Here is a 27,258-nt window from a genome sequence, read left to right on the forward strand (position 1 = left end):
AACAAGTACTTCAGATATGGTACTATATTCCAACCCATTGTCTTTAGTATAACCCCCAAAACCTTATCAATTCCAGCTGCTTTTCGAGTTTTCAACTTTTGTATCTTACTGTAAATGGCATTGCTGTCATAGGTAAATTTTGATACTTTTTTAGTATTAGTCACCTCCTCTATCCGGACATTATCCTTGTGACCAACAATCTTTACATACAGCTGACTGAATACTTCATTTGTACTTGAAATGAAATGGTGTATGGCTATTAGTGCTGGGAGTGTCCGAGGACAAGTTCAGCTTGCCAGATGCAGGTCTTTTGATTTGACGTCCATAGGCAACTTGGGTGTTGTGATGACGATGAATTGATGACGAAGACGACACATACACTCAGGCCCTGTGCCAGTGAAATTAACCAATTATGGTTAAAATTCCTGACCTTGCCGGGAATCAATCCCGGGACCCCTGTAACCAAAGGCCAGCACGTTAACCATTTAGCCATGGAGCCGGACATTTATATCATGTGAACTATAATAACAAATATATTTAGTAACTAGCAAAATACCCGTGCTTCGCTATGGTATTATAATGAAATTTATAATTGAATGCTTAACGTTTTATATATAATCCGCCAAAATTCGTGATCTAACTCGTTTTCTCAGAGAATCCGCCAAAATTCGTGATCTAACTCATTTTCTGACATATTACGGCAAAGTTCCTCCCATTTTTCAATCTTTCTTTCCAGCAATCGATTTCGTACTTCCCGGGCTAGGTCCAGGTATTCCACCCGGCCAGTTGTGTTTCTAAATCTTTGCCATCTTTTCCTATAAGCATTTTAATATGGATCAAATCCTTGAGGAGATCCGGCGTGGTGTCGTCTTGGGTGCCTTGGCGGTACTGAGCCCGCGGCCGGACTGCAATCATAGTCATTACTCGGCCAGGACCCGTTTCCAGCGCGGGCCGCATGCTTTGACGACTGTCCAGAACATTATTCTTCTATTTCTTCTTCTGCTTCTTCTTAATACTGGTGGTCTGAAACCCACAGCAAGATGCAAGACTGCTACTTGGCGGTAAATCCTCTACCATTGTCGTTGCTGACAATGTGACCAGCATTTTCGTCGCGCGTACAAAAGTGCGGAGATTTCTGGTGACACGAATGATATAGAGGCGAACAATTGCATGGTCAATATCATTCATATCGTTTATTTCAAATTTGTTTAAATTTTTATTTATATGTCAAGAGAATCTACTGTAATCTAATTTTATGTACTCCAAAGGAAAAGATGGTTCTTGAAAACGAACTCAGGAAAGATTAAAAATGATCAGTTTATGATCAAAATAAATACATTATAAACAGTAAAATCAATTGGTCTCAAATTATTTTTCACCCCACTGCCGTTAAGTTGATTTACCCCCCCCCCCCCCAAAAAAAAAGAAGGCGTGGTTCCTTATGTTTAAAGGTGATTCCAAATGTCAATGCTCACGTCTGTTACATTCAGTTCTGAGATATAATTATCCCCATAAAAAGAATTCACTTTTTTTCACTTCCTTTCACACTCCCCCCTCCTTAAGTGAGTTTCCCATTAAAATACTTTTCTCTTTAATAGTAAAGGATCTTCTAAATACCAATCATCACAACTCTAACACCTTTAGTTTCTGAGATATGTGTCCACATAAAAGGAATTCAACTCCTTTTCACCCCTCGCCCCCCAAAATGATTTTGCACATAAACGCTTTTTTCTTTGTTTTTAAAGGAGATTCAAAATCAATTTTTACGTCTGTAACAACTTTAGTTTTTATTAGATGTAAGTATCCTCATACAATTAATTCAATTAATTTTTCAATTTTTTACCTCCCCGCCCACCTTCATCGGATTTTCCGAGAATACGTGTTTATTTAATTTTAAATACTAATTTTCATGTCTGCAAAATCTTTCATTTTTGAGATAATGGTATCCTCATACAAATAATTCAAGTAATTTTTCAATTTCCTCCTCCCTTTAGGCAATTTTCCAAAAAAAAAAAAAAAAAAAAAAAAAAAAAAAAAAAAAAAAAAAAAAAAAAAAAAAAGTATTCTTTTATTCTTAAAGGAAATTCCAAATACCAAATTTCACGTCTGTAACATTCAGCTTTTGAGATATAAGTATCCTCGTTAAAGCCCTTCAACCCCCTTTTCACCCTTTTCCACTCTTCCTATTGGGATTTTCTAAAAAAATACATATTCTTTATTTTTAAAGGAGATTCTAAATACCAATTTTTACATCTATAAACTTTTAAAGTTTAAAGATATAGATACACTCATTTTAAAAATTCACCCCGTTTCCCCCCCTCCCATTAATTGGATTTTACAAAAACAAAAAATACATGTTCTTTTATTTTTAAAGGAGATTTCTGAGATATAAGTATCCTCATTAAAGGCATTAAAGGCAACCCCTTTTTCCCGCCTTTCAACCCTCCTATTGGGATTTTCCGAAAACAAAAAATACGTGTTTTATTATTTTTAATGAAGATTATAAATACCAATTTTTACATCTGTAAACTTTGAAAATTTTGAGATATAGATACACTCATTTTAAAAATTCATCCCCCTTTTCAGCCTCCCATTAATTGGATTTTCCAAAAACAAAAAAAATACTTGATTCCTTGTTTTTAAACACGATTCTAAATACCAATTTTTACAGCTGTAAACTTTTAAATTTTTAAGATATAGATACACTCATTTTAAAATTTCACCCCCCTTTTCACTGCCTTAGCGACGGAATATCCAAAAATCCTCTCTTAGCGAGCACCTACATCTTAATGTGAATGTATCCCCAAAATTTCATTTCTTTATGTCCAGTAGTTTTGGCTCAGCGATGATGAATCAGTCAGTCAGTCAAGTCAAGTCAAGTCAAGTCAAGTCAAGTCAGTCAGTCAGTCAGGGTGGCGCACGAAAAGTTGACACATTTAATTTTAGAATAACAACTTTACTTTTCACAGAACACTAATGAAATTTTATACACAGGCAGCTTGGACCCTGGAAATACACATCACTATATCACATGTTTAATGTGGCCTCCACTGCGGCGGATAACCTCTTCGAGAAAAGTACGCATGTTTCTGACGACTTGTGGCACAGGTCTTCATGAATTTCACTGCAGAGCCGCACAATCCGAGCACACATTTCCATGCGGCTTTGAGGTCTTGAAGCGAAGAGTTTTTCTTTCAAATAGCCCCATAAAAAGAAATCACAAAGATTTAAATCTGGGCTTTAAGGAGGCCAGAGGAGTCCGCCATTATTGTTGTACTGCGCATAACGAAGAGACCTTACACGATCATCAAATACTCCCCTCAAAAACTCAAGAACATTGTTAGCTGTGTGAGGTGTTGCACCACCTTCCATAAACCACTGCGTATGAATACGGATAGCGAGAATTTGAGGCATGAATTCATTCCCCAGCATGTCCTTCTATCGCCGTGCATTAACTGTCTGACTGAAGAAAAATGGTCCAATTAACCCATGACTTGACAGAGCTACCCACATACTTTTTCTCCATACGTGTCTTTTTCGTTATTAATGTATGGTTTTTCTGTAGCCCAATACTGCACACTTTGTTTATTAACTGCTCCGTTGAGATGAAAATAGGCTTCATCAGAGAACCAAGTGTTAAGCAGTACTTCATCTTTATCTTTAGTCCATAAGGCATACTGCAAACTCTTCTGGCTGTGAAGATCTGTGAGCTTGTGTAGAACAGTCATTTTGCACGGGTACAATTGAAGGTTACCGTTTAACACTGAATGGCGCGATATTCCACTTTCTCCTGAAGTTCCCCGTGTTGACATGTGTGGGCCGCGCTGCAGGGCGACCCTCACCGCAGCGATGTTTTCAGAGACCGAACTGCTGGTGCACGTGGTTGCATTTTTTCCTTCACACTGCCTTGTTCTTCAAAGTTTCTGTATAAGCGAAGGATGGTGTTCCTTGCTGGTGCACACCTAGTCTGAAACACGGCTCGAAATTTCCTTTGTGTCCCCGTAACACTTTTTGATTCGCAATAAAAGATAACTGTTTTGGCGCAGTGTTAACGGAGAGTCGGCCATGGTCGGCCGTGGCAGACAAAGCAGGCATTTGGAGACAAAGCATAAGTGACACCTGTACAGATATTTCCATGAAACAGGAAAGGTGTGCGCGAAATTTTAACAACATAATACGTAAATTGCATTTTATATTTGTTTTTCAACTGTGTAAACTATTTGTGCGCCACCCTGTATATATAGATTTATATTTTTATTACCAAGTACATCGACGGCATGCTTCGCTGATCTGTTAATATTGTTCAGTCGCCACGGTAACGAATTAACTGCCAATGGTGATGGTAGTGATTGTTGATGGAATTGTTTTTATAAGCATAACCATGTGATCATTAGCCCTTATGTATCAGGAAGATAATGAAGATGACTGTAAAAATTAGGAGAAAAATATGATTGCTGAGTCAGAAGAAAACAAAATTTAATGACCTGCAATGTCCTACACTCCTAAAACTTATCGATAATAGCATTACATACACTAGCTGACTGTTGTTGGTGGTTGAAGTGTGTGTGTTTTTTTTTTGCTGCTGCTCATCTCTGTTAGATGAAATTACTGCTGCAGTTAGAAAAACTGGCCTGTCAGTGATGGATACTCAATGACTAAATTGTTTAGCATGCTGGCCTTTGGTCCAAGGGATCCCAAGTATTTTAACCTTCCTCTGGCTTGGGGACTGGGTGTGTATGCCATCTTCAATATTAGAATTCATCACAGGTAAGTCCCAAACCTCACAAGAGGCACAGGTTGCCCTGTAGTTGTCAATTTGAAAGACCTGCACCAGGCCTTTCCGGTGGCCATACCTCCTTATTATAGCAGCTATTAGGTAATAATCTTTGTATGTTTTGTCCTTGATGCCAATTCCATGTCAATTATACACTTAAATAAGACCCAGGACTAAATAGACTAATACCCCCAGTGTGATATATACTCATTTGCAAAAGAAAATTGCACACTATTAACACGTTCACTCCCATATCCAATCATGGTATCCGTCCTTAGTCAGATTTGAATTTGCACCAGCTATTTATGTTCAAATGTATGTTAGATGACACACTATATCAGTTTTCCGGTAGACAGCGGGTAGATGAACATTTTACTAGAGTTTGGGGTAATTTCCCGCATTGTGAAATGTGTGATCTAAATAAACCATTGCCAGTTTGGAGGTTTCTGAAGTGTGTAGTTGGAATTCAAGTGCCACTGAGTGTTACTATGAGTATTCATTGCAAGTTAAAAAAATTGTACTAGATCATCATGTGAAGATATGTACAAATTTTCAGATTTTTAGGATTTATAGTGTGGGAGTGATACTAAGTTAAAGCTGTGTTTTACATGTTACCTAGCGAGTCAGGGTGGTAACTAAAAATTGCTGGGTTGCATGATTAAATACCTGTGGAGGGAACTGGGAGTGAATGTGTTAAGGAACCAATGCAAGTGTGTACAGGCAAAGGATAAGGTAAACATCAAAATATTGTACCACACTAAACATTTATTGCAATGTAACCAACACTTGCGGGACACACTTACTACAGTACTGGACCAGCCGTAGTACAATATGGTTGGGCATGGAGACATACAGACATTGGATGCTCTCCTGAGGAAAATCTTGCACTGCCACCCTCCAAATCTGTCATAATTGCCTCTGGCTGAAGTTGCCGCCCAATTTCCACTTAAACATTCTCGTTGGGCGAGAGGTATGGAGACAGGCCAGAGATAGCTGTGCTGTGTGAGGACAAAAATTATCCTGCTGCAAAATGGGGTTGTTGAGCTGCATCACAAAGGGAAGCATATGGCTGCAGAATATCCTGGATGTGTCACTGCGATGCCAAGGTTCCTTCAGTCACCTTCAGTGGAGCACGGGAATTGTAGGAAATGGCACCCCACACCTTGTCACCTCTTGTTGGGGTGGTGTGTTGCTCTACAGTGAAGCATGGATCATTATGCTGGACAGGACGACTCCAGCCAGGTCTCTGTATCCATTTTTTTTTTTTTTTGCTAGGGGCTTTACGTCGCACCGACACAGATAGGTCTTATAGCGACGATGAGATAGGAAAGGCCTAGGAGTTGGAAGGAAGCAGTCGTGGCCTTAATTAAGGTACAGCCCCAGCATTTGCCTGGTGTGAAAATGGGAAACCACGGAAAACCATCTTTAGGGCTACCGACAGTGGGATTCAAACCTACTGTCTCCCGGATGCAAGCTCACAGCCGCGTGCCTCTACGCGCACGGCCAACTCGCCCGGTCTCTGTATCCAGACAGAAACAGGAACATCACTCATTGCCAATCCACAAGCTGCCATGCTGCCTGTTCCTGGCAGAAGTTCACACGTGTTTGGTGATGCTCCGGTCATAATCGTAAACATCGTAAGGGACACTGCAATTCTGTTCTTGGACATAGGAATATCCGCAGTTATTATGACATGTCTCTGGATGGTGCACAGTGATGCCTATGGAGAGCTTACAACTTGTTGCATAGGTGTCATATCTCCAGAGGCAGTTGTTGGGGGTAAAGGACACTGGCAAGGGCCAAATTCTCCAATGAAATGATCACCCATGCTAGTGGTTTGCCTAGACTGACCTGAGGCTTCTAGATGCATATGTACCCTTACATTCCCACTGCATCCAACATCAATGTTTAAGTGACAAGCATTGTGCCAAAATGTATTGACCTGCCTCCCTTGCTCTGATGTTGTATCCTCTCTCAAACTCTTCTAGCTGGTCAAAGCCTTGTCAAATGTGCCATCTGGGCATAGTGTGTGTTCACTCAACTTAGTTCTGTGACTCACTTTGCTGCTAAGGCCTTGTTTAGTGTCTTGCATCTATGAATTAGTGAGGAATATTTATGTCCCCTAGTGGCACTTCCATGCAAGCAATCAGCATTAAATGAAAATGGGACACATGTCAGCCTATGATAATATTATGTGCCAATCTTCATTGTTCTCATGTGATTCATTCATAGTGCATTTTTATTTTTTGTAAATGAGTGTATTTCCATAATGTGTGGCAAATATATGGTAAGATATGGGTGACTTACTATAGTCAGCAGTTTTTAGGATACTGAAAGAAAAAAATGTCAAAATTTTAACTCTTCTCTTCTGAAATCATTGGAACCTTCCCAGAAATGTTATGTTATTGACAAATTGTAAACATGAAGATTTTCATATACTGTGACAAATCAGGTTGTGATCCATTTGATATTTTTGATCTTCCAGGTACCGGTAATTGATTTTAATTCAGAGAATCTTGTTTGTTGTTTAAGGAACCATCTGTGAGTTATGATGTTGCTGATTTGGATGCACAGGACACAGATCCTAGTCCCAATATGAACTCATCTGATAACAGCCATGGTACTCATTGTGCTGCAATAATGGCTGCTGTTGCCAACAATAGCTATTGTGGAGTTGGAGTAGCCTATGAAGCCAAAGTTGGAGGTATGGTACTTTAGAACAGATTTTGCACTGAAAAATTTGTAACCGTTCAGACTTCTCCAGCCAGACTAATTTAATATACTATCATTTTACGCGATATCATTTGATATCAAGTTTATCCGCCATCGCCAATTATTCGTATTAACATATTTATTCTACGTCAATCATTTGTAAACAAGGAATCATATTGTATATATTATAACATCATTTATTAATGATTGGAATTCATTATGTATTGGATTTGTTTAATATGTTGAAATATAGTTGTTGCCATTTCATCTCATATTTGTGTATACGGAAAAGGTTATTCTTGAGCGTGGAAATTTGCATGACTCACTGGGTTTAACTCATGAGCCAAGGCTAGTAAACAGCGACCCGCGCACGAGGCTTGCAAGCTGGTCAGCTACATCATCACCACGCCTACTGGACTTGTCAAAAATGAAGAGAAGGGGAGTTGATAAATCAATCTACAAATCAGATACTTCGTTGTATATGAGTTTTGAGATTGAACTGTTAACAAGAGTGGGGGTGAGCCTGGATATATAGAGATTCTCACCATGAGAACTAGGAACCTAACTACTATTAGAACTTCTACTGTGAACATCTACTGTGAACGACGTTATTGATTTTTGAGACGGTATGTGCTCGCTTCGATACAGTACTTAGCTGCGGTTATGTTATCGGATCTGCGTGAGACGAAACAAGCTTACGGCTTGTGTTACATTCAGTAAATCTTCTGGATGAAGAACTATGTTTAGTTCAAGTCTACGGAATTTGGTACAAGTCTGTACCATATAAATAGTATAGCTCAGTAGGATTGAGATTTCTACTAATATGGAAAAATACATATCTCTGAATTTTCTCCTCATACCATCAACGCTGATCAGCTTTTACAAGTATAGGGCCAATGTCTAATTTAAAGACTAGGCAGTTAGGGAGTGCTAGTCCAGATAGCCCGTACCACATCAGAGAAGGAAGGAAGGATGTCCATGGAGCCAATTCTACATCAAGAAGAAGAGAACGAGTAACCACGGAAACCCGATGTCTTCAACGAAAGCTGCAATTGGTGAGCTTCAATTAGATAAAGCAAGCAATTAGTAAATTCAGTAAAGTAAATTCTAAATCCCTCCACGCTTTAAGGAATTTTTCTGATTCATCTCATTTTTTTTGTATAATAAATTCATTTGTATTTTATATTGTGTTAATTTTCTTTCTTAAGCAATACTTAATGGTTAATTATTTAAAATCCTACCCCTGTGATTTAAGTATAAGTCTCTATGCTAGTAAATATAAATTTTGGTTTACAGTTTTGTTTAAAACTGTAACCCTGGCGCCCAAACATCACATAGAGAAATGGGAAACCATGGAATGTTAATTGTTTCTATTTGCGTGGCAATTTGCGGGCAAGCCACATATAGTTTATTTGATATTCATGTGTCCCAAAGTAATAACTTTCATCTCCCCAAGTGTCTTGATGAGGAGAGCGAACAGTTACAACTTTTATGGTTTCACAATGCTGTTAGCTGTCAAGTAAGCTTGACTGGTTACATAACTCTACTCATAATTATTTTCCTGGAAAAATGTGGGTTTATTACTAAGTTAAGGTTAACGACGACGACGACGACGACGACGACGACGACGACGACGACGACGACGACGACGACGACGACGCCGCCGCCGCCACCACCACCACCACCACCACCACCACCACTTAAATATTTTCAAATAACTTGGAAATTTATTGATTATTTATCCCTTATTTCTCATCCCATAAATAATTATTTGCCCCAGTTTGTCCTCTTGAATTCCAAATTGAGCTTCATAATATGAACTTTCTTGCCTTTAAAAGCTCCGCTCAGGCTTATTCGTCTACTAATGTCATTCCATGCCATCTCTCCACCATACATATAGTCGAGCATCTTGTCTCCTTACTCCCAAGTCATCCCAGTTCAACGTTTGCAACATTTTTGCAACACTCCTCCTTTGTCAGAAATCACCCAGAACAAATCATGTTGCCTTCCTTTGTATCTTTTCCTGTTTTCATATCAAATAGTCCTGATGTGTGTCCCGTACACTGGAACCACACTCTAACTGGGGGATTACCAGAGACTTATACGCCCTCTCCTTTACATCCTTACTACAATCCCTAAATACTCTCATAACCATGTGAAGAGATCTGTAACCTATGTTAATATGATTACTGCAATGAAGATCATTCCTTATATTTAATTGATTATCTGTTACTTAAACAAAACAAAATACGACACAACAAACAGAATCAGTTTGATATAGCACTCTACTTACACTAGATTCTACTTTGTCAGTACATTCTAAAACTCTTAGAATGATCCTAGTACCTTCTAAAACTTTTTTCACTGTTGGGACCCTTTCTTCACCTCGATATCATCTTCACCCTCATTTCCTCCCATACTGGAATTGCCTTTTACAACTTCAAGAATGGCTTCATCTAAAGGGATTTCATTTGTTCAAGATTCACGGTCTACATTGATAAAATCATCCATTTCAACAGAATTTCTACTGACATATTCAAGCAATTCCATCAGTTGTAATCATCTTCTCCCTCGAATGCTACAAACCTGATGGCTAAACCGACATGGCGAAAACAGTTCCGTATAGTGACCACTAACACATTGCTCCATGCGTCATGGCCAAACTGGATAGCTTTCAGAATATTCATAGGTATGTTCTGTTTAGTTTCCAAGGTTTGGATTGTATGAAGCATAACTTCCTTTCCATAATAGGCCTAATTTGGTTATGTTGGCAGGCACGAAGACCAGCTTGATATTCTTGAGATTTTCAATGTGAAGATGAGCTGAACAGTTGTTTACCAGAAGAAGAATCTTTACTTTACTATCACCTCTTGATCCCACTATCAAAGCACTTCTTAAAAAATGGGTGACATCATCTAGGCTTTAGTACTGAATTTGTAGTTCATAGGAAGTCACCTAAAGTTTCTAAAATACCTCAGGTTGTTAAACTTCCCAAATTAGCTGTGGTTTTCTTTCCTCTGACCCTGTCTTGTTGGCATTTATCTGCAGCATTATACATGCTCTTAAATATTTTACCACTTATAAATTTTTCCCCTTTAAACTTAAATGTTCTGTCTGGTGTTAACCCAGAATAGTCCAGTCTCATCAACATTGAAAATGTCATCAGGTGAGTAGCCAGAGGAAGTTTTTGGCCACTCTGAAGTCAGCCACTCCGCTGTTATTTCTGGATCCGATAACTTTGGTTCTTTACTTACCTTTCTGGCCAGAATGTAGAGCCTCTTCTTTCACCTGTCCGGTCATCCTTCCAAACTCAAGAACTCTTGAGTCCCATCCTGTAACTTGGCTAGTACCTCATTTTTGTTCTTCATTACAGCAGTGAGTAGTGAACCATTTTAGAAATGCTCGTTCAGTGTTGTCTCGATAAGCTGTACAAAATTCCTTTTGTTTGAGGTTTGTTTGTATCCAAGGCACTCAGACTTTATCCTTATTTTTAACATTGCTCACGGTACATTTACTCAAGCCATACTCCTGACCTACATCCGCTTGAGAAACTCTATGTTCAGTGATACCTGTAATGTTCATCTTATTATTATTATTATTATTATTATTATTATTATTATTATTATTATTATTATTATTATTATTATTATTATTATTATTATTATTATTATTTATTTACATATTTTACGTCCACATTGGAGCACCTAAATCAATACATTTGAGTTAATTTCTTCTCCCAGAACTTTCTCATCCTATCTTATATTTGAAAAGAAAAAAAAAAACAAAAACTTAATGCTTAGACATTTGGATGCTCAATGTTTCAACCTGGTAACTAAACTGATCACCTCATCAAAGCCTACTTTCTGTTGCTCCCAACAAATACATTCCCTCGCCCAATTAGTGGGGTTTAGTGACTACACTTGACCTTGGACATTCCCTGAACCCTCATTGATCGCTTGCTGGTTCTGTATTCTCATCCACTCTAAATGCTATTAAAACAAGAAAATCCAAAGAAACAGCACGGTGGAATGATGATGTAAAATCTGCTGTCAAAGCTAGAAATTGTGCTGCAAGAAGAGCTTTGTCCCATGCCAGAGTGTGAGGAAATTCATGTGAAATTGAGGTTAAACTATTAGTTTACAGCAAAAAAAAGATTAAAGGTCAAAATAATAGTTGACAATGAGAAACGGACATACAAAGAAGAACATGCAAACAGAGTAGGACAAGACAGACACAAGGAGCTCCTGTATAGCATTGTTAAGAGAAGTGATAATAGTGCTATTAATATTGTGGAGCTCTTCAAATGGAGAGCTAACTAGAAATAAAAAAGAAATAACTGTATTACAGGAGTTCATTAGACATTTCAATCACTTACTGAACTGTAACACAACTAATGATCCACTAGATGACCCTCCAGATCCTGTAAACAATAATGCAGGAAATTTGACCTGGCTGGAATTGGAGATGGTGATATACGGTATAGAATGAAAAACAAGTCTGCAGGATCGTTAAGAAATATGATTGAAAGTAGTGTAACAACAAATATATATGAGTCCATCCTAGAGAGGAAATCAGAACAATTTGTTGAACCTAAACTTGAGGAAGAATAACATGGATTTAGTCCAAACAGATCAACCCTAGACCTCATTTTTTGACAAGAGTGCTCTTTGAAAAATATTAGGATAAGAATAGAATGATAAGAATTATATTCTTGGATACTGAGAAGGCATATGATCACATGTCACATAAACACATACGAGAATGTCTGAGACGTAAAGAAGTGGCAGATGAGATTATAGCTTGGGTAAAACAACTATATTGAGAGACAAAGAGCTGTATGCAAATTCAAGGAGAGAGGTTAAGTTGTTTTCAAACCAAGAACGGAGTCCAACAAGGAAGTTGTATGTCACGCTCCTCTTCATTATTATAATGGATGAGGTTATAAAAGTAGTAAAATAAAAGGATCAGACAACCAAATGCAGTTGTATTTGCTGATGATGTTATGCTATGGGGTGAGAGAGAGTTCAAAGTAAACTAGATATTTGGCAAGAATAATTTGAAAGAATGGGAAGGATGTTTATTACTTGTAACGATCACCAGTCGAACTAAAACCGTCCTTTAGTGATGAGTCGAAATCCTGAAGCAGTCCACCTGAGAGTGCAAAATGAAGAAGTAGATATTATTTCAAATACTTATGGAGTTTTGTTTGTCCTGACAGTACCATAAGCCTAGAAATAGGCAATAGGATATAAGCTACATCAAAATTCTGCTGTCTCGTTCATCAACTACTTTGGGATGACACATTTCCCTAAGCTTCCAAGCTCATACTGCACAAAACATATCTTGTACCAGTTCTAATATATGGACCAGAAGCAGCAACGTTGACTAAACCTACAAAAAGTCACCTGCAGACCATTGAAATGAAGTTCCTTTGTTCTTGTCTCCAAAAAGACAAGGAGAGACAAAATAAGGAATGAGAATATCCAGCAACAACTTAGATTGGACAAGAGTCTGCTGAAAAAATTTAAGCAGATTACAATGGTATGGACATACGAGAAGAATGGCTTCTATTAGGACCCCAAGAGTGTACTGAAAGGAATGTGTTGGAAAGAGGAGGCCCAGAGGAAGACCTAATGATGGTTGAGAAAGGAAATTTTTAAAGACCTTTCAAAACATGATGTAAATTGGCAGCAAAAGGTATAGCACCAGCTGTGGATGACAGGATGAACTGAAAGAGGCTTCTAAACACCTGCACTCAGCTCGCTGGACTGGAGAATTGTTGATGATGATGAGGAAAAGAAAATTGAAAAAAAAAAACTTCTATATGGCCCAAGGGAGTATACAAAAACTTAGAAGAAGTGCATGTTAGAGTGAAAGGGAGACACGAAAAAGTGAACCTTAGGAAGAAAATTGCAGGATTGAGGGATGCACCAGAAAAAGAACTTGCCAAGCTATTGATGCATATTTGAATTTTAAATGTATTTATAACTAAATATAACCAATGTTAAATACACAAACATTCTGTTTATTAAGGAATATACATGTGTGCTCTCATGTTTGTTTTTACTATTCTTCTTTTCTATTTACTCCATGTCTCCTTGATCTCACAAAATTATTAGTATTACGAGTTTCTAATTTTCTTTCATGGGGCCAAGACACTACAGTTTTCTCCCCTGCCAGTAATGAAGGTACCGGTACAATATTGATTCTAGTGGCACTGTTATTCCAAATAATTCCATTAAAATGAACCATAACAATGAAAATAAAACTACTAATAATTATCACAATTCTAACAATATACTGAATACATTATGTGCACTTCACGTACTATCTTGCATAGTCCAGATATCGTGCAGGTAAATGTACCACTAGACCTCTTCTTGTTCTTGTCTCCTGGGTATGAGAACTAGCTGGCTGGAGGCTGAGGGCAAGAGTCATTTCATGAAGACAAAATAAATATTGGCTTTAACTTATTGATGGATATATTAACTTCTCTGCTCATAATGCTAATGTTGAAATACTTATCTTGTCATCGAAACCGACTTTCAACCTATTAGGTCATGTTACGTACATTTAGTATGTATTGAGAGATGTTAAGTACAGAACAAAAATGGCCAACCAGACACCAGTGGGATCCGAACCCACAACCTCCCGATTTCGCGTCGGTTGCTCTACCAATTGAGCTATGGTGGCCTAGGCCATCTTTGTTCTGTACTTAACATCTCTTCAACACGTACTACACGTATGTGACATGACCTAATACGTTGAAAGTCTGTTTCGATTACAATGCGGTCGTGAAAATTCAATATTCATTGACATGCCCCACAACGGGCGACTTAAACTCACTCTACAGTGTGCTAGCAGCAGTGCCAGACCTGTAGCTCAGATCCTTTCAAACAGAACAAAGATGGCCTAGGCCACCATAGCTCAATTGGTAGAGCAACCGACGCGAAATCGGGAGGTTGTGGGTTCGGATCCCACTGGTGTCCGGCTGGCCATTGTTGTTCTGTACTTAACATCTCTTCAACACGTACTACATGTACGTAACACGACCTAATATGTTGAAAGTCTGCTTCGATTACAATGCGGTCGTGAAAATTCAATATTCATTGACATGCCCCACAACGGGCGACTTAAACGCACTCTACAGTGTGCTAGCAGCAGTGCCAGACCTGTAGCTCAGATCCTTTCAAACAGAACAAAGATGGCCTAGGCCACCATAGCTCAATTGGTAGAGCAACCGACGCGAAATTGGGAGGTTGTGGGTTCGGATCCCACTGGTGTCCGGCTGGCCATTTTTGTTCTGTACTTAACATCTCTTCAACACGTACTACATGTACGTAACACGACCTAATACATTGAAAGTCTGTTTCGATTACAATGTGGTTATGAAAATTCAATATTCATTGACATGCCCCACAACGGGCAACTTAAACGCACTCTGCAGTGTGCTAGCAGCAGTGCCAGACCTGTAGCTCAGATCCTTTCAAACAGAACAAAGATGGCCTAGGCCACCATAGCTCAATTGGTAGAGCAACCGACACAAAATCGGGAGGTTGTGTGTTCGGATCCCACTGGTGTCCGGCTGGCCATTTTTGTTCTGTACTTAACATCTCTTCAACACGTACTACATGTACGTAACACGACCTAATATGTTGAAAGTCTGCTTCGATTACAATGCGGTCGTGAAAATTCAATATTCATTGACATGCCCCACAACGGGCGACCGAAACGCACTCTACAGTGTGCTAGCAGCAGTGCCAGACCTGTAGCTCAGATCCTTTCAAACAGAACAAAGATGGCCTAGGCCACCATAGCTCAATTGGTAGAGCAACCGACGCGAAATCGGGAGGTTGTGGGTTCGGATCCCACTGGTGTCCGGCTGGTCATTTTTGTTCTGTACTTAACATCTCTTCAACACATACTACATGTACGTAACACGACCTAATACATTGAAAGTCTTTTTCGAGAAATATTGTACTTTAGTTCCACATATTATAGCTAAATTTCTGCACAATTCAGACTCAAACTGCTTGCCCTGTTCTTTAATGATGCAGTAGGTACACCAAATAGAACTATTCAGTGTGCATAAAATAATCTTGCGACTGTTTAGGTAGTCATTGGAATAACTTACACCAACCACTGAATCTGTCGATACAATTCTTCAGATGGTGGAAGGGGTCACATGAACCATACTGAATCTCTCAACGGGTTCTTTCAGTTGACCTACTGCTGATTTTGTATGCCACGTTATCTTATTCTTCTGACAAGCCTATACAAGACTGTGTTCATTTGTGGACATCATCTTTTATATTCGACCACACAAATTTTGATGTCACTTGTTTAATAGTACTTTTAACACCTTGATGGGCTAAATTGTGGATTTGCTTGAAAACTTGAAAGCGTAATGGTTTTGGTACATAGGGTTGGATATTGCTTGTTGAAGTGTCGCAAAGAAGGGTATTTTCTGAGGACAATTGGCATTGGTTGGCATTTCTTCATAATCAATTGCTGTAATTTCACTCGGTTGTGACAGCGTATCAGCAGTTTTATTATCTTTTCCACTAACATGTCGAATGTCTGTAATGTACTGCGATATGTACTGCAGATGAAACTGTCAAGGAAAAGCCTTTTCATTTTTCTGTTTAAATACATAAATCAGTGGCTTATGATCCATGAAGACGGAGAAAGATCTTGCTTCCAATAGATGTCTGAACTTCTGCACAGCCCAGTATATTGATAGTAGCTATTTGTCATATGTGCTGTAGGATCTCTCTTCTGGACTCAGTTTTTTAGAATGAAAGGTAATGGGTTTCCATCCCATGCCTTCATTTTGTTGGAGTCCTGTACCAATTGCTTAGTCTGATGCATCTGTGAACAGTCCAAGGTAAGAATTAGCACTGGGAAAAGTAAGGAAGACTGTGTCTGCTAGACTTTTCTTGCATTCTTCAAACTGGATTTTAGCCTCTTCTGCACAGTTGATCTTCATTTGATCATTCCTCTTGGCTCCTCTCAGGTAATCATGGAGGATTGCTTGTGTCCGTGCTGCATTTTTATGTACTGGTGGTAGAAATTTATAACACCTAGAAAAGTGAGAAGTTCACGAACTGTTTCCGGTAGCTTAAAATCTCTTAGTCTTAACTTTCTCTGGAATTGGCTTAGAGCCTTCAGATGTTATGAGGTAATTCAAAATTTCAAGTTCCTGGAAACCAATTATAGACTTTGCAACATTTATTCTCAAAACAAATTTAGCTAGTCTGTCCAATACAAATTTTGGGTGTTCATAATGTTCTTCTTCTGACTTTGATGCAACAAGAATATCGTCAAGATACGGGAACAAAAATTCCAGACTTTGCAACACTTCATCAATAAAGCATTGAAAAGTTTATGGGTCATTACGTAACCCAACTCATCACACTGAATGGGGTAATTATGGCAGTTTTTGGCTTATCTTTTTCAGCCACTGGGATGTGGAAGAATGCCTTGAATAAATCAATTTTAGAAAATAATTTTGCATCTCTTAGAATCTGTTGAAAGTCATCTATCCTAGGAATATGGTCCTGTCATTTGAACATCTCTAATCCCCACATGGTCTTAAGGAACCATCCTTTATGGTGACCATATGGAGTGGGCTTGCCCATTCTGATTTTGATGTCGAATGACGTTGTTGTCTAACACGATCCAGAATTTCTGTTTGGCTTGGAAGAAGTGCCATGTTGGTCTGTGGAAAGGCAACAAATCTAGTGATGCCTCCAGCAAGTGCCTCAAAGCAGTATGCAGAAACTGTGCAAAAAAAGTAGGTGTATGTGAAAAATGTGTTTAGGTAAATCATGTTAGCGTTTTCCGGGCTTGTAGGCTGTGGTCCAGGAGCGAGTGAATGTCCCGACGTTTCACCGAAGACTGCGTTTGGCATTGTCAAGGGTTCCGACTGACTTTGATAGCAGCGAAGCTTTCAGTGGAATGAAGTGCTGTTTTAATTTCACCTATTTATATAGTGCTCCATTCTATCGTAGATGCGATGTGATTGGGCAGGGCTGAATGGGCTCTTCATTCTCCGAAATTTGGGCACTATACCTGAATCTCTGCATCGGAGAAGAAAAGTGAGTGAAGACAAGAGCTGCGTCTTCTTACGTAGTTTCTCGAAGCGACAGAGTGAGTTTGAAATTTCCTCCTCATAGAGGTGATTCATGTAGCAATTTAGGCTTTCACGGCCGGCATTACAAATCATGTCAGCGTTTTCCGGGCTTGTAGGCCGTGGTCCAGGAGCGCTTACTGCTGCGGGAACATATATGATCCATACGCAGGGAGCTCGCTACTGTCGACCAGGCGCTTTTACATCTGCATTATCTTCTGAGCACCACACTTTCACCAAAGGACTGGAAAAAAACAGATCGTATCACCTACTCTTCCATGACTTCGACATTCGATCAGTCGACCAACCGACAGAAGAGTAAGTTCGAGCAATATCAAGAGAAGTGTCCCACGCCTAAGACTATGCCTGCCTTGGATACCTCACGGACAATCGTCAACCTGACTAGCCATTGCCTGTCAGAGGCAGAAACCTCTCTACTGGCTAAAGGAGGAAACTTTGCGGTTACCCCTCCTTCGATTCCCGTGGAGGAGATCATCGCGAATATCGAAGCTGCTATTCACAATTTACCATCTGACCAGGCAGAAGAAATCCGCAACGAAGCCTCACGGATACTGAGAAAGGCACCAGCACCGAAGAGCAACCTCACGGCTCAAGAGAGGAAGGCCATCAAAACTCTGAACATGGACGAGAGTGTACTCATTCTTCCCGCAGATAAAGGGAACGCCACTGTCATCATGGTTACTAATAATTACACTGCGAGGATGTCGCAGATTTTGGACCCAGAGACCTACTACAGACTACCGAAAGATTCAACCAATCGGATTCTTCATAACACCAACAGCCTTATTAAGGCCTCTTCATTGCCAGACAGTGTGAAGAGGGAAACCTCCAGAAGTGAAGCTCTACCTCCGAGTCTATATGGCTTATCCAAGATACACAAGGACAACCTTATATCGGTGGCACACAGTCGTACATCAGAGACTCAGGCCACTTCATAGAAAAACTGAATAACATCCAGCTAGAAGCCGAAGACCTGCTTGTCAGCTTTGACGTGGTCTCACTCTTCACTAAGGTACCTGTAAATGAGGCCATGGACCACATTGCTCTAATTTTTCCCGAGGACATTACCAACTTGTTCAACCACTGCCTCACGACAAGCTATTTTTTGTGGAATGGCAATTTCTATGAACAAGTGGACGGCGTCACCATGGGCAGCCCTCTGAATCCAGTGATAGCAAATTTCTATATGGAAAAGTTCAAAGAAACAGCACTCAAGACCGCACCATTGAAACCTAAGATGTGGCTGCTCTTCGTAGATGACACTTTTGTGATCTTGAGCCACGGAAAGGAACAATTACAGCTGTTTCTACAGCATCTGAATAGTATTAACACCAGTATTCAGTTCACTATGGAGACAGGAAACGAGAGAAAGCTCCCTTTCCTCGATGTTCTGGTAATGAAGACTGCCGATTTAAACTTGGGACACACAGTATACCGCAAGCCGACCCACACAGACTGCTATCTTCAGAAGACGTCCAACCACCACCCATGACAAAAATACGGAGTGATTAAGACGCTAGCCAACCGTGCTAAGATAATTTGTCAACCTCAGCACTTAAACGAAGAACTCAGCCACCTCATCAGGGCCCTACTCACTGCCCTAAAGATATTCAGCGAGCACTCCATTCCAGACGTCCAACAACCAAGAAAAAAGAAGAGGAGCGGCCAGCAGCTAAAGCCTTTCTGCCTATATCGAGAAAGTAACAGACAGAATAGGGAGGCTACTGGAGTCCCATGGGGTTAAAACCATATACAGGCCGATGAAGAAAATCCAGGAACTGCTTAGGGCTGCCAAAGACAAGCGCCATCCTCTCTCCACAGCAGGTGTCTACAAGATCCCGTGCAGCTGCGGCCAGGTATACATAGGCACTACCAAACGCAGCATCGCCACACGACTGAAGGAGCATAACAGACATAGCCGGCTGGGACAGACAGATAGATCATCAGTCGCTGAACACTTGCTGCTAGCAGGCCATGATATACAGTACAGCAACACCGGAGTACTGTCAACTACTGTGTCTTATCACGCCCGGCTACAGAGGGAAGCCGTTGAAATCCTAAAGCACATCAACAGCTTCAACCATAAGGAGGAACCTGAACGGGTAAATAAAGCCTGGTTTCCAGTCTTGAAAGCTCTAAATCCTGAAGGACACGATAGCCGCGGCAGACCAGAAGAAAGCAACTGGTGATTAGCTGCCTGTCAATGTACACCGGGCTCCCTAACGCTTCAACCATTGGCCGAAGAACAGCCAATCAGCGACTGCCCCCCCACCATGGCGGCCAATAGGCGAGCAGCATACCGTACCCTGCACTATATAAATAGGTGAAATTGAGGAGCTAGATGCAGTAACAGCGTAAGTCTACTTACGCTGTTATTGCATGAATGCTGTTTTCAGATATCCTGGTCCCTTCACTACAACCCAGTCCAGGTCTTAGTTCGCTAGGATGCCGCTAGAGGTCAGGAGCTCACTAAAACTGGTACCATGCGCTACGCTGTTATTGCATGAGGCATGCTTCACGAGTGGCACGTTCAGTTGCCGCCAGTTCTCTGGCTGGAGAAGATGTTAGCGAGTGGAATAGAAGGTTTTGTTGCATCACATTTAATAAAAGACTAGTTATCAGCACTTTGACCTATGTTTCTAAGAATGCCTTCTGCTAAAAGCAACAGATTCATGATACAGAAGTTTGTGTGACATTATTACCATAATGGTGTTGAATCAGAGTCACAGTCCTACACCCCTACGTGCCATTTACCTTCTTAAAGAGGAATGATAGCTTTCTCAGTTTTAATGATTTCAGGCTACATGATGTGTGGTGTAAAAGCAGACAAAAGGGTTGATGTTATTTCACTAATGAAATACTTAAAAACTGAAAATGTTGAGTGGTATGTGAAAGTCATGTCTGTGTGTAATGATTCCTTAGAGTCTGCTAATGCAGCATATGAAGATGAATCATCCCGATTTTGATCAATGATGCATTTGAGTATTTCAAACAAGTAAGATACACAATGTCTAAATCCCAATTATATATTTTGCAATCTGTTTTTTTGTTTCTTTTCTTTTAGGTTTAGAGAATCATTTTGTAAATGAAAATAGGAATAAAAGTTGTTTAGAAAGGAATGTTACTAATTTTATAACATTTCAACTATTTGTTAGGGGGGGGGGGGAAATAACCGTAGCCTAATACCATAGTTGGAGAGAGCACTCTAACAAAATTCTCTCGACCCTTTACGAGAAAAGAACGAAAAAGGTGAATATTAAATAAAGAATAAATTTAATGGTTTTACCTTTCTTAGTTGACAATTTTTTTTTTAGTAATTTGTTCTTAATTTAAGTAAATTTACACATTTTGAAGAACTGAGGTGGGATAACTGCCACTTTTGTTCCTCTATAGTGAGCGATCATGCTTTTCTAACTAGCTGATCATACTGGTGTATGGCAAAATATAATATTCCTGGTCTTCATGCAATAACAGCGTATAAAATTAAATTTTAAATAACTCTGTCTTTCTTATTAGGTAACAGATCAATAAGATTCTTTGAGAAATTAATTTCCTGGCCCTTTTAAATGTCCTTAAATGAAATTCAGGTTGATTCCTATTATTACTTTTAACTCAGAACATTTATAAACTTGAAGCTTCTGTTTCTCAAAATAACGTAAGTCTACTTACGCTGTTATTGCATCCAACTCCTCAATTACAACAGCATTTCATTCCACTGAGAGCTTCGCTGCTATCAAAGTAAGTTGGAACCCTTGACAATGCCGAACGCAGTCTTTGGTGAAACGTCGGGACATTCACTCGCTCCTGGACCACGGCCTACAAGCCCGGAAAACGCTGACATGATTTGTAACGTTGGCTGTGAAAACCTCAATTGCTACAGGTGTTTAGGTAGTTTTTTTACTTTCTTAAAATATTTTTGAAAATGTATAATTGTTGCAATGTGGGTGACTGACTAACAAAATGTGTTCAATTGGTTAATTTTGTGAAAACTCCATAGGGAAACAGAAACACGATGCAGTTGGTTGTGATTATTCCTGTGTCCTCCAGAAATATAAAAGGTCTATGCACTAAAGTCAGGTCTCTGTATATAGATACATTGGTGGAAACACAGTAGAATAAAATACATCTCTTATTGAGTTCTATTTTGAACATTACCAAGCATTTCTTATGATGGGTCAAAATGACCCCTTACTGCTGTTCTAGGAATGTGAGATTCTCAGCTGTTCTAGTGATAAGAATTTCATTCTGTTGTATTAAATCATCCTTACATGCTAATGAACTGAGTTACTTTCTGCATTCTTGGACTAAGAAGAATCATCTGTGGCATTATGCCAAATTAGAGAGTAATATTAAGTCATTCACTCACCCTAAGAAGTATGAAATTGTACTAACATTTTCCAAAGAAAATTAACACTTTACAATATGACTGTTATCAGCTCAGTCCTGTCCCTTTCAAGCATAACAAGTATGCTCGTGTATCAATCCAGAATTGGCATTGATTTCATTGATTATGACAGTGAATTGCACATAAAAAATTTGAATTGTGTTTCAGGTGTTCGGTTACTGGAAGGAGCTGTCACTGACTTGCAGGAGTCTCTTGCTCTCAGTTATGGTCTGCACAAAGTGGATATATTCAGTGCTTCATGGGGTCCAAAAGATGATGGTGTACAAGTAGATGGACCCAGAAAATTAGCAACTGCTGCATTCCAGCGAGGTGTAACATTGGTAAGTTTGCCTCTTTCATACAATAAATTCTTTGTAATGGTAGTGATACTTTTTTTCCCAAATCCCAATCTAGGGGAATTCCAATTTGGTCATGTGGCAATCAGGAAAACCTTTCACAAAGAAATCATGAATGTTAAGGTATTCAGGGGTGCCAATTTGGATTCGGACCACTACCTCTCTAAAATTAAATTCAAAGTCATCCCAAACAGGAAATACAAAGTAAAGCAAATTAAGGGTCAGAAGTACAGCACGGAAAATATACTAAGTTTAGGTGACTTCACAAAAACAACGGAAACAATTCAGACCCAAAGTTGGGAAAATATCAAGGAAAGCCTACTTACTAAAGCTGAACAGATAGCACCTCAAATAAAAATTAGAAAGCTTGCCTGGTGGTTGCTAGAATGTGATGCACACATTGAAACAAGAAAACAGGCATGGAAAAATTAGCAATCAGAGAAAACAGAAGCAGACTAAATTCCATTACAATTAGGAACGTGTTAGATAAAAATATAAAAAGGGTTAAGAAATTGATGAAGAATATAGCAAAAACAACACAAGAAGCCTCTACAGAACTTTCAAGCAAAAATGATCAAGATACAAAGCACCCACCCTCTGATTTTGGGATGTAAATGGGGTCATTGCTCACAATAATGCAGAAAATAGCAAGATACTAGTAGAATACTTTGAATCAATCCCAGATAACATGGAAAAGCCAGATTCAGAATCACTGACAACTGAAGAATTACAAAAGGTCATTTCAGAACTAAGAAACAACAAAGCATCAGGAGAAAACCAAATAGTGACCAAATTGTGGAAAAAAGTTGACAAAAATGCAATTACAGTACATCCCTTCAATGTGTTTTTGATAAAATCTGGAAAGAAGAAGAGATACCTATAGAGTGGAAAACAGCTACCATCCACCCTATTCATAAGAAAGGCACAAAAACAGACCCAAACAATTATAGAGGAATATCATTGCTGGATGTAACATACAAGATTCTTTCTAAAGTCCCTTTAAACAGGGAAGAGCCACAATTGGACCTCAAAATCTTTATGGCATACCAAAAATCAACGGCAAAGTCTTATGTAATCTCCTTCATTGATTTCAAAAAGGCATATGATTCGATTAATAGAGAATCTCTTTTATCAGTCCTGAAGGAAATGAGTTTGGGTAAGAAAACAACTAATATCATAAAAGTGGCTATCACAAATACATTTTCGAAAGTTAAATTCATGGGTGAACTATCAGATTCCTTCAAAATTAGAATGGGAGTATGACAGGGAGATGGGCTCTCACCATTGTTGTTCAACTGTGCGCTTGAGAAAGTAGTTAGAGATTGGAACAAAAATATGAAGAGTGGAATTAGACTGGTTTGCAAAAAAGAAGAACCTTAAAATCAATTGTTGTTGTTGTTCGAATGTTTTCATTCCCCACTCTGAAGCGGTGGGGCGGGCCACCTAAAGGGTAACGCCCTCTCTCTGGCCAGGAGATTAGATGGGGTTGGGAAGAATTGAGAGAAGAGGGAGATGGGTAAAAGGCGGTTTATAGTTAAGGAGATGAGAATAAAGGATGTGTAGGTTATCTAGTGCTTTATGGACAGATTTACAAATACATGTATAGTAGAAATGCAAAGAAGGGAAGGTTTAACCAAGGTTGCAAGGGATAAGATGAAGTGCAAGGATGTGATAGAAGGAGGAGAAGTTAACAAGAGAAGTGAGTAGAAGGCTGAGGAGGCGAGAGGTTGGTGATGGTGGCAAAAAGTAACGGGGTGGGTGTGGATAAGGCCGGATATGTGCACTAGGTGGTTGAGGAGGAGGGGCAGGTTGAGGATGGCGACGAGGTGTGGTATGTCGGGGCGAGGTTTGGGAAGGTGAGGGAGATGGTTCAACTCGATGGTGGCGGCCATAGAGGTTTATCCCGTTGTCGATGAGACATTGAGCGTCTTCAGAAGTTGGAAGATGGAGTCTGACTAAGAAGGTCGGACCGTCAATGTTGTGGATGTGAAACGCTCTTCGCACGGGCAGTCCTGCCTGGAGGAGTTCCTGGGCGATGACGTCAGCTGGTATACTTGGTTCCACACTGCGAACGACGCAGCTATACAGGTTATTACGGTCAAAAGGCGGTGGCGTCGATGGTGGAAGTAACATACAGTACTTCCCAGGAGTATCAGGAGTAGTAGTTCCCTCGGCAGGTGGCTGATGATATGAGCTCTGGGGATGTGGTAGATCAGGGGTGCGAGGGATGGGGAGAGAAGACATCGTAAGGGGGAAAAGATGGGACATCATTGTGGTGGTAATAGGAGTGTTGGGGGATGTGTGCCGCAGAGGTGGTAGAGTGGTGATAGTAGTAATGGTAGTAACAGGGGTGGTGTAGCTAGAGGATGAAGGTGGTGGTGGTGATGGGGATGGAGGGGTTGCGATGGGTGAAGCGGCTGTAGCAGGTGCGTTGTCCATGAGCTGCGCTAAGACGTTGGGAGGAGTAGATTCCACACGGTGAAGACAATGTTGGATGAGCGCACCATTATCGTGGATGTTGAAGTAGGCATCTGCAGAGTTGATATACAAAAGTACATTGGGTGATGGTGCGGGGCCGTCGTAGAGTCGTGCGGCACTATGAACGCCGAGCATGCGGAGATCGGTCTGGACGACCTCGTCAGAGAATGCAAGGTCAACATCACGGACTATACAGGTATAATACATGGTGGGACGGCCGACTTCCTCTTGGTGTCAGGCCTATATGCTTTTGGTTCGGCTAGGTGTGAATTAGAGTTGAGGCGTCACCCGGCCGATAAAATATATGAGAGGATATTTATAACTGTGTTCAGTCCACTTTCGGAGTTTGGAGAGAAGATGAATCAATTGTATTGCTTTTGCAGATGATATGGCCTTGTTTGCTGAAACAATGGAGGAAGCAAGGGAGTAAATCCTTGAACTAGAGAAAGAAGCAGCTAAAATAGGTCTTCACATCTCCTTCAAAAAAAAACTAAAATCATGACAAACAACAAACACCCATATAAATAACTAAAAGTCCAAGAACAAAAGATTGAAATAGTAAAAGAATATATCAAATATCTCAGAGAATGGATTAGTTGGAATGCTGTGGAATGCAAAGCAATGGAATCCAGGAAGAATAAACTTGAACTGGCCTTCCAACTAACAAAAGATACATACAACAAGAAATCCCTTTCATGGGGGTTCAAAATTAAACATTATAAAACAGTGATTAGACCAGAAGCACTAAACGCAGCAGAAACACTAAACATGAATTTCAAAGGCCAGGTGGAGAAACTTGAGCTAAAAGAAAGGAAAATTTTAAGAAAGATCATAGGACCAAAATTTCAGGATTGTTATAATCAAGAATAAAACACTCTACAAAAAATTGAAAAAGTCTCAGATACTATGCAAAAAAGTAGGATACATTTTTATGGATATCTTCTCAGAATGAACTCTAATAGATTAACCAAACAAATATTAGATTTCTTCCATAACTGCAAAACAAAACCCAACTGGTTTAAAGAAACTGAAAAAGACCTAGCAGAATTAAAAATGACGGAAAATTCACTATTCGATTGAACAGTTAAATTAATAACTAAATATGAAAATATAAAGTTCCAAGACAAATCTGCATTAAAAGCCACATCTCAGAAGACAAGAAGAAACGAGGATCAGAAAGAATGAAGAAATACTGGGCACTAAGAAAAGAGGGGAAACAAAAGAAGAAAGAATGATCCATATTCAGATGTGGCAAGGATTTTTACAGCTGGCAACCTACCCGACACTAATCCTCCTCCTTTCTCATCCAGGCTTGGAACCAGCAAGAGCGGTTCTCTGTGCTTACAGTTTGACAAGTTGATCCAAAACCCTGGTGAATATGTGAGTTACTTGAACCTCTTTTTTCCCCTTGATTGCAGCCTAGTTGCTACACCTACAGCGGATGTGGTAGTAACAATTCTGTACTTTTGGGAAGGGGTGTGTTTACGAGGGTAGCCAATAAGATTATATTCCCTTGCATTTCCTCCTCCTCCTTCAGTCAAGGAGTGTTCCTGGACAAAACTATCTTTAGATTTATCTGTTTTCAGACCAACTTTGCTATATGGTAGTAAAAACTGGGTAGACTCTGGATATCTTATTCATAAGTTAGAAGTAACAGACTTGAAAGCAGTGAGAAGGATCATCATTGGTACAAACAGGTGGGAACAATGGCAGGAGGGTATTTAGAATGAGGAGATAAAGACTATGGTTAGAATGAACTCGATGGTTGAAGTGGTACGCATAAACCCGCTTTGGTGGTGGAGTCCTGCAAGACGAATAGAGGAAAATGGGTTACCTAGGAGAATGCTGGACTTGATCTTGTAGGGTAAGAAATGTAGAGAGAGACCAAGGTAAACACAGTTCTCTGCAAAACGTAAATAATTTCACCTTATTTTCTTGACACGGCATAAGCCTGAAAGACTATACAGTATCGTGTCTATAAGTACGGGCCGTGAAAGCATCAATGGCAACATGGTTAGATACAGCACAGTTTCTAATAATTTAAAGATAAGAGGTATCGAATGATTTGAGGCTACAGAACTAATTACAAATAGAAGATTGTGGAGGCATTTAGTAAATTCACAGAGACTTGCAGATGGAATACTGAAAGGCGCAATATTCTACAATGATGATAATTGTATGGCCTCAGCTACCATGAGCAGACATTTTTATCTGACGCCATCTTGCTGTCTTCTCATCAATTTCAATGTACCGTTTTAAGGTCGATTCACACATCTCCGGGATATGACGGTGCTCTCCTTGTCCGTATCCATCCTTTCCGACATTAATACTTCACGTCTGTTCTCACACTTCAGTTCCATGCAGTTCCGCGCAGTTATAAGTTGGCAATCAAGCGTTAGAT

At 39.7% G+C, this 27,258-nt stretch overlaps 1 protein-coding gene across 2 annotated transcripts in view; it reads left to right on the plus strand.

Moving 5' to 3' along the window:
* The window catches only part of LOC136880077 (furin-like protease 1), a 174,979-nt gene that overhangs the window by 60,193 nt on the left and 87,528 nt on the right, over positions 1–27,258 (plus strand). For both annotated transcript variants that reach the window (XM_068229113.1, XM_068229114.1), the window contains 2 exons: positions 7,307–7,478; positions 22,192–22,364. In XM_068229113.1, the coding sequence (XP_068085214.1) occupies positions 7,307–7,478; positions 22,192–22,364 (345 nt within the window). The remainder of the gene's footprint in view (positions 1–7,306; positions 7,479–22,191; positions 22,365–27,258) is intronic.

The sequence above is a fragment of the Anabrus simplex genome, chromosome 1 (assembly GCF_040414725.1).
Source record: "Anabrus simplex isolate iqAnaSimp1 chromosome 1, ASM4041472v1, whole genome shotgun sequence".
In the NCBI taxonomy this organism is placed as follows: domain Eukaryota; kingdom Metazoa; phylum Arthropoda; class Insecta; order Orthoptera; family Tettigoniidae; genus Anabrus; species Anabrus simplex.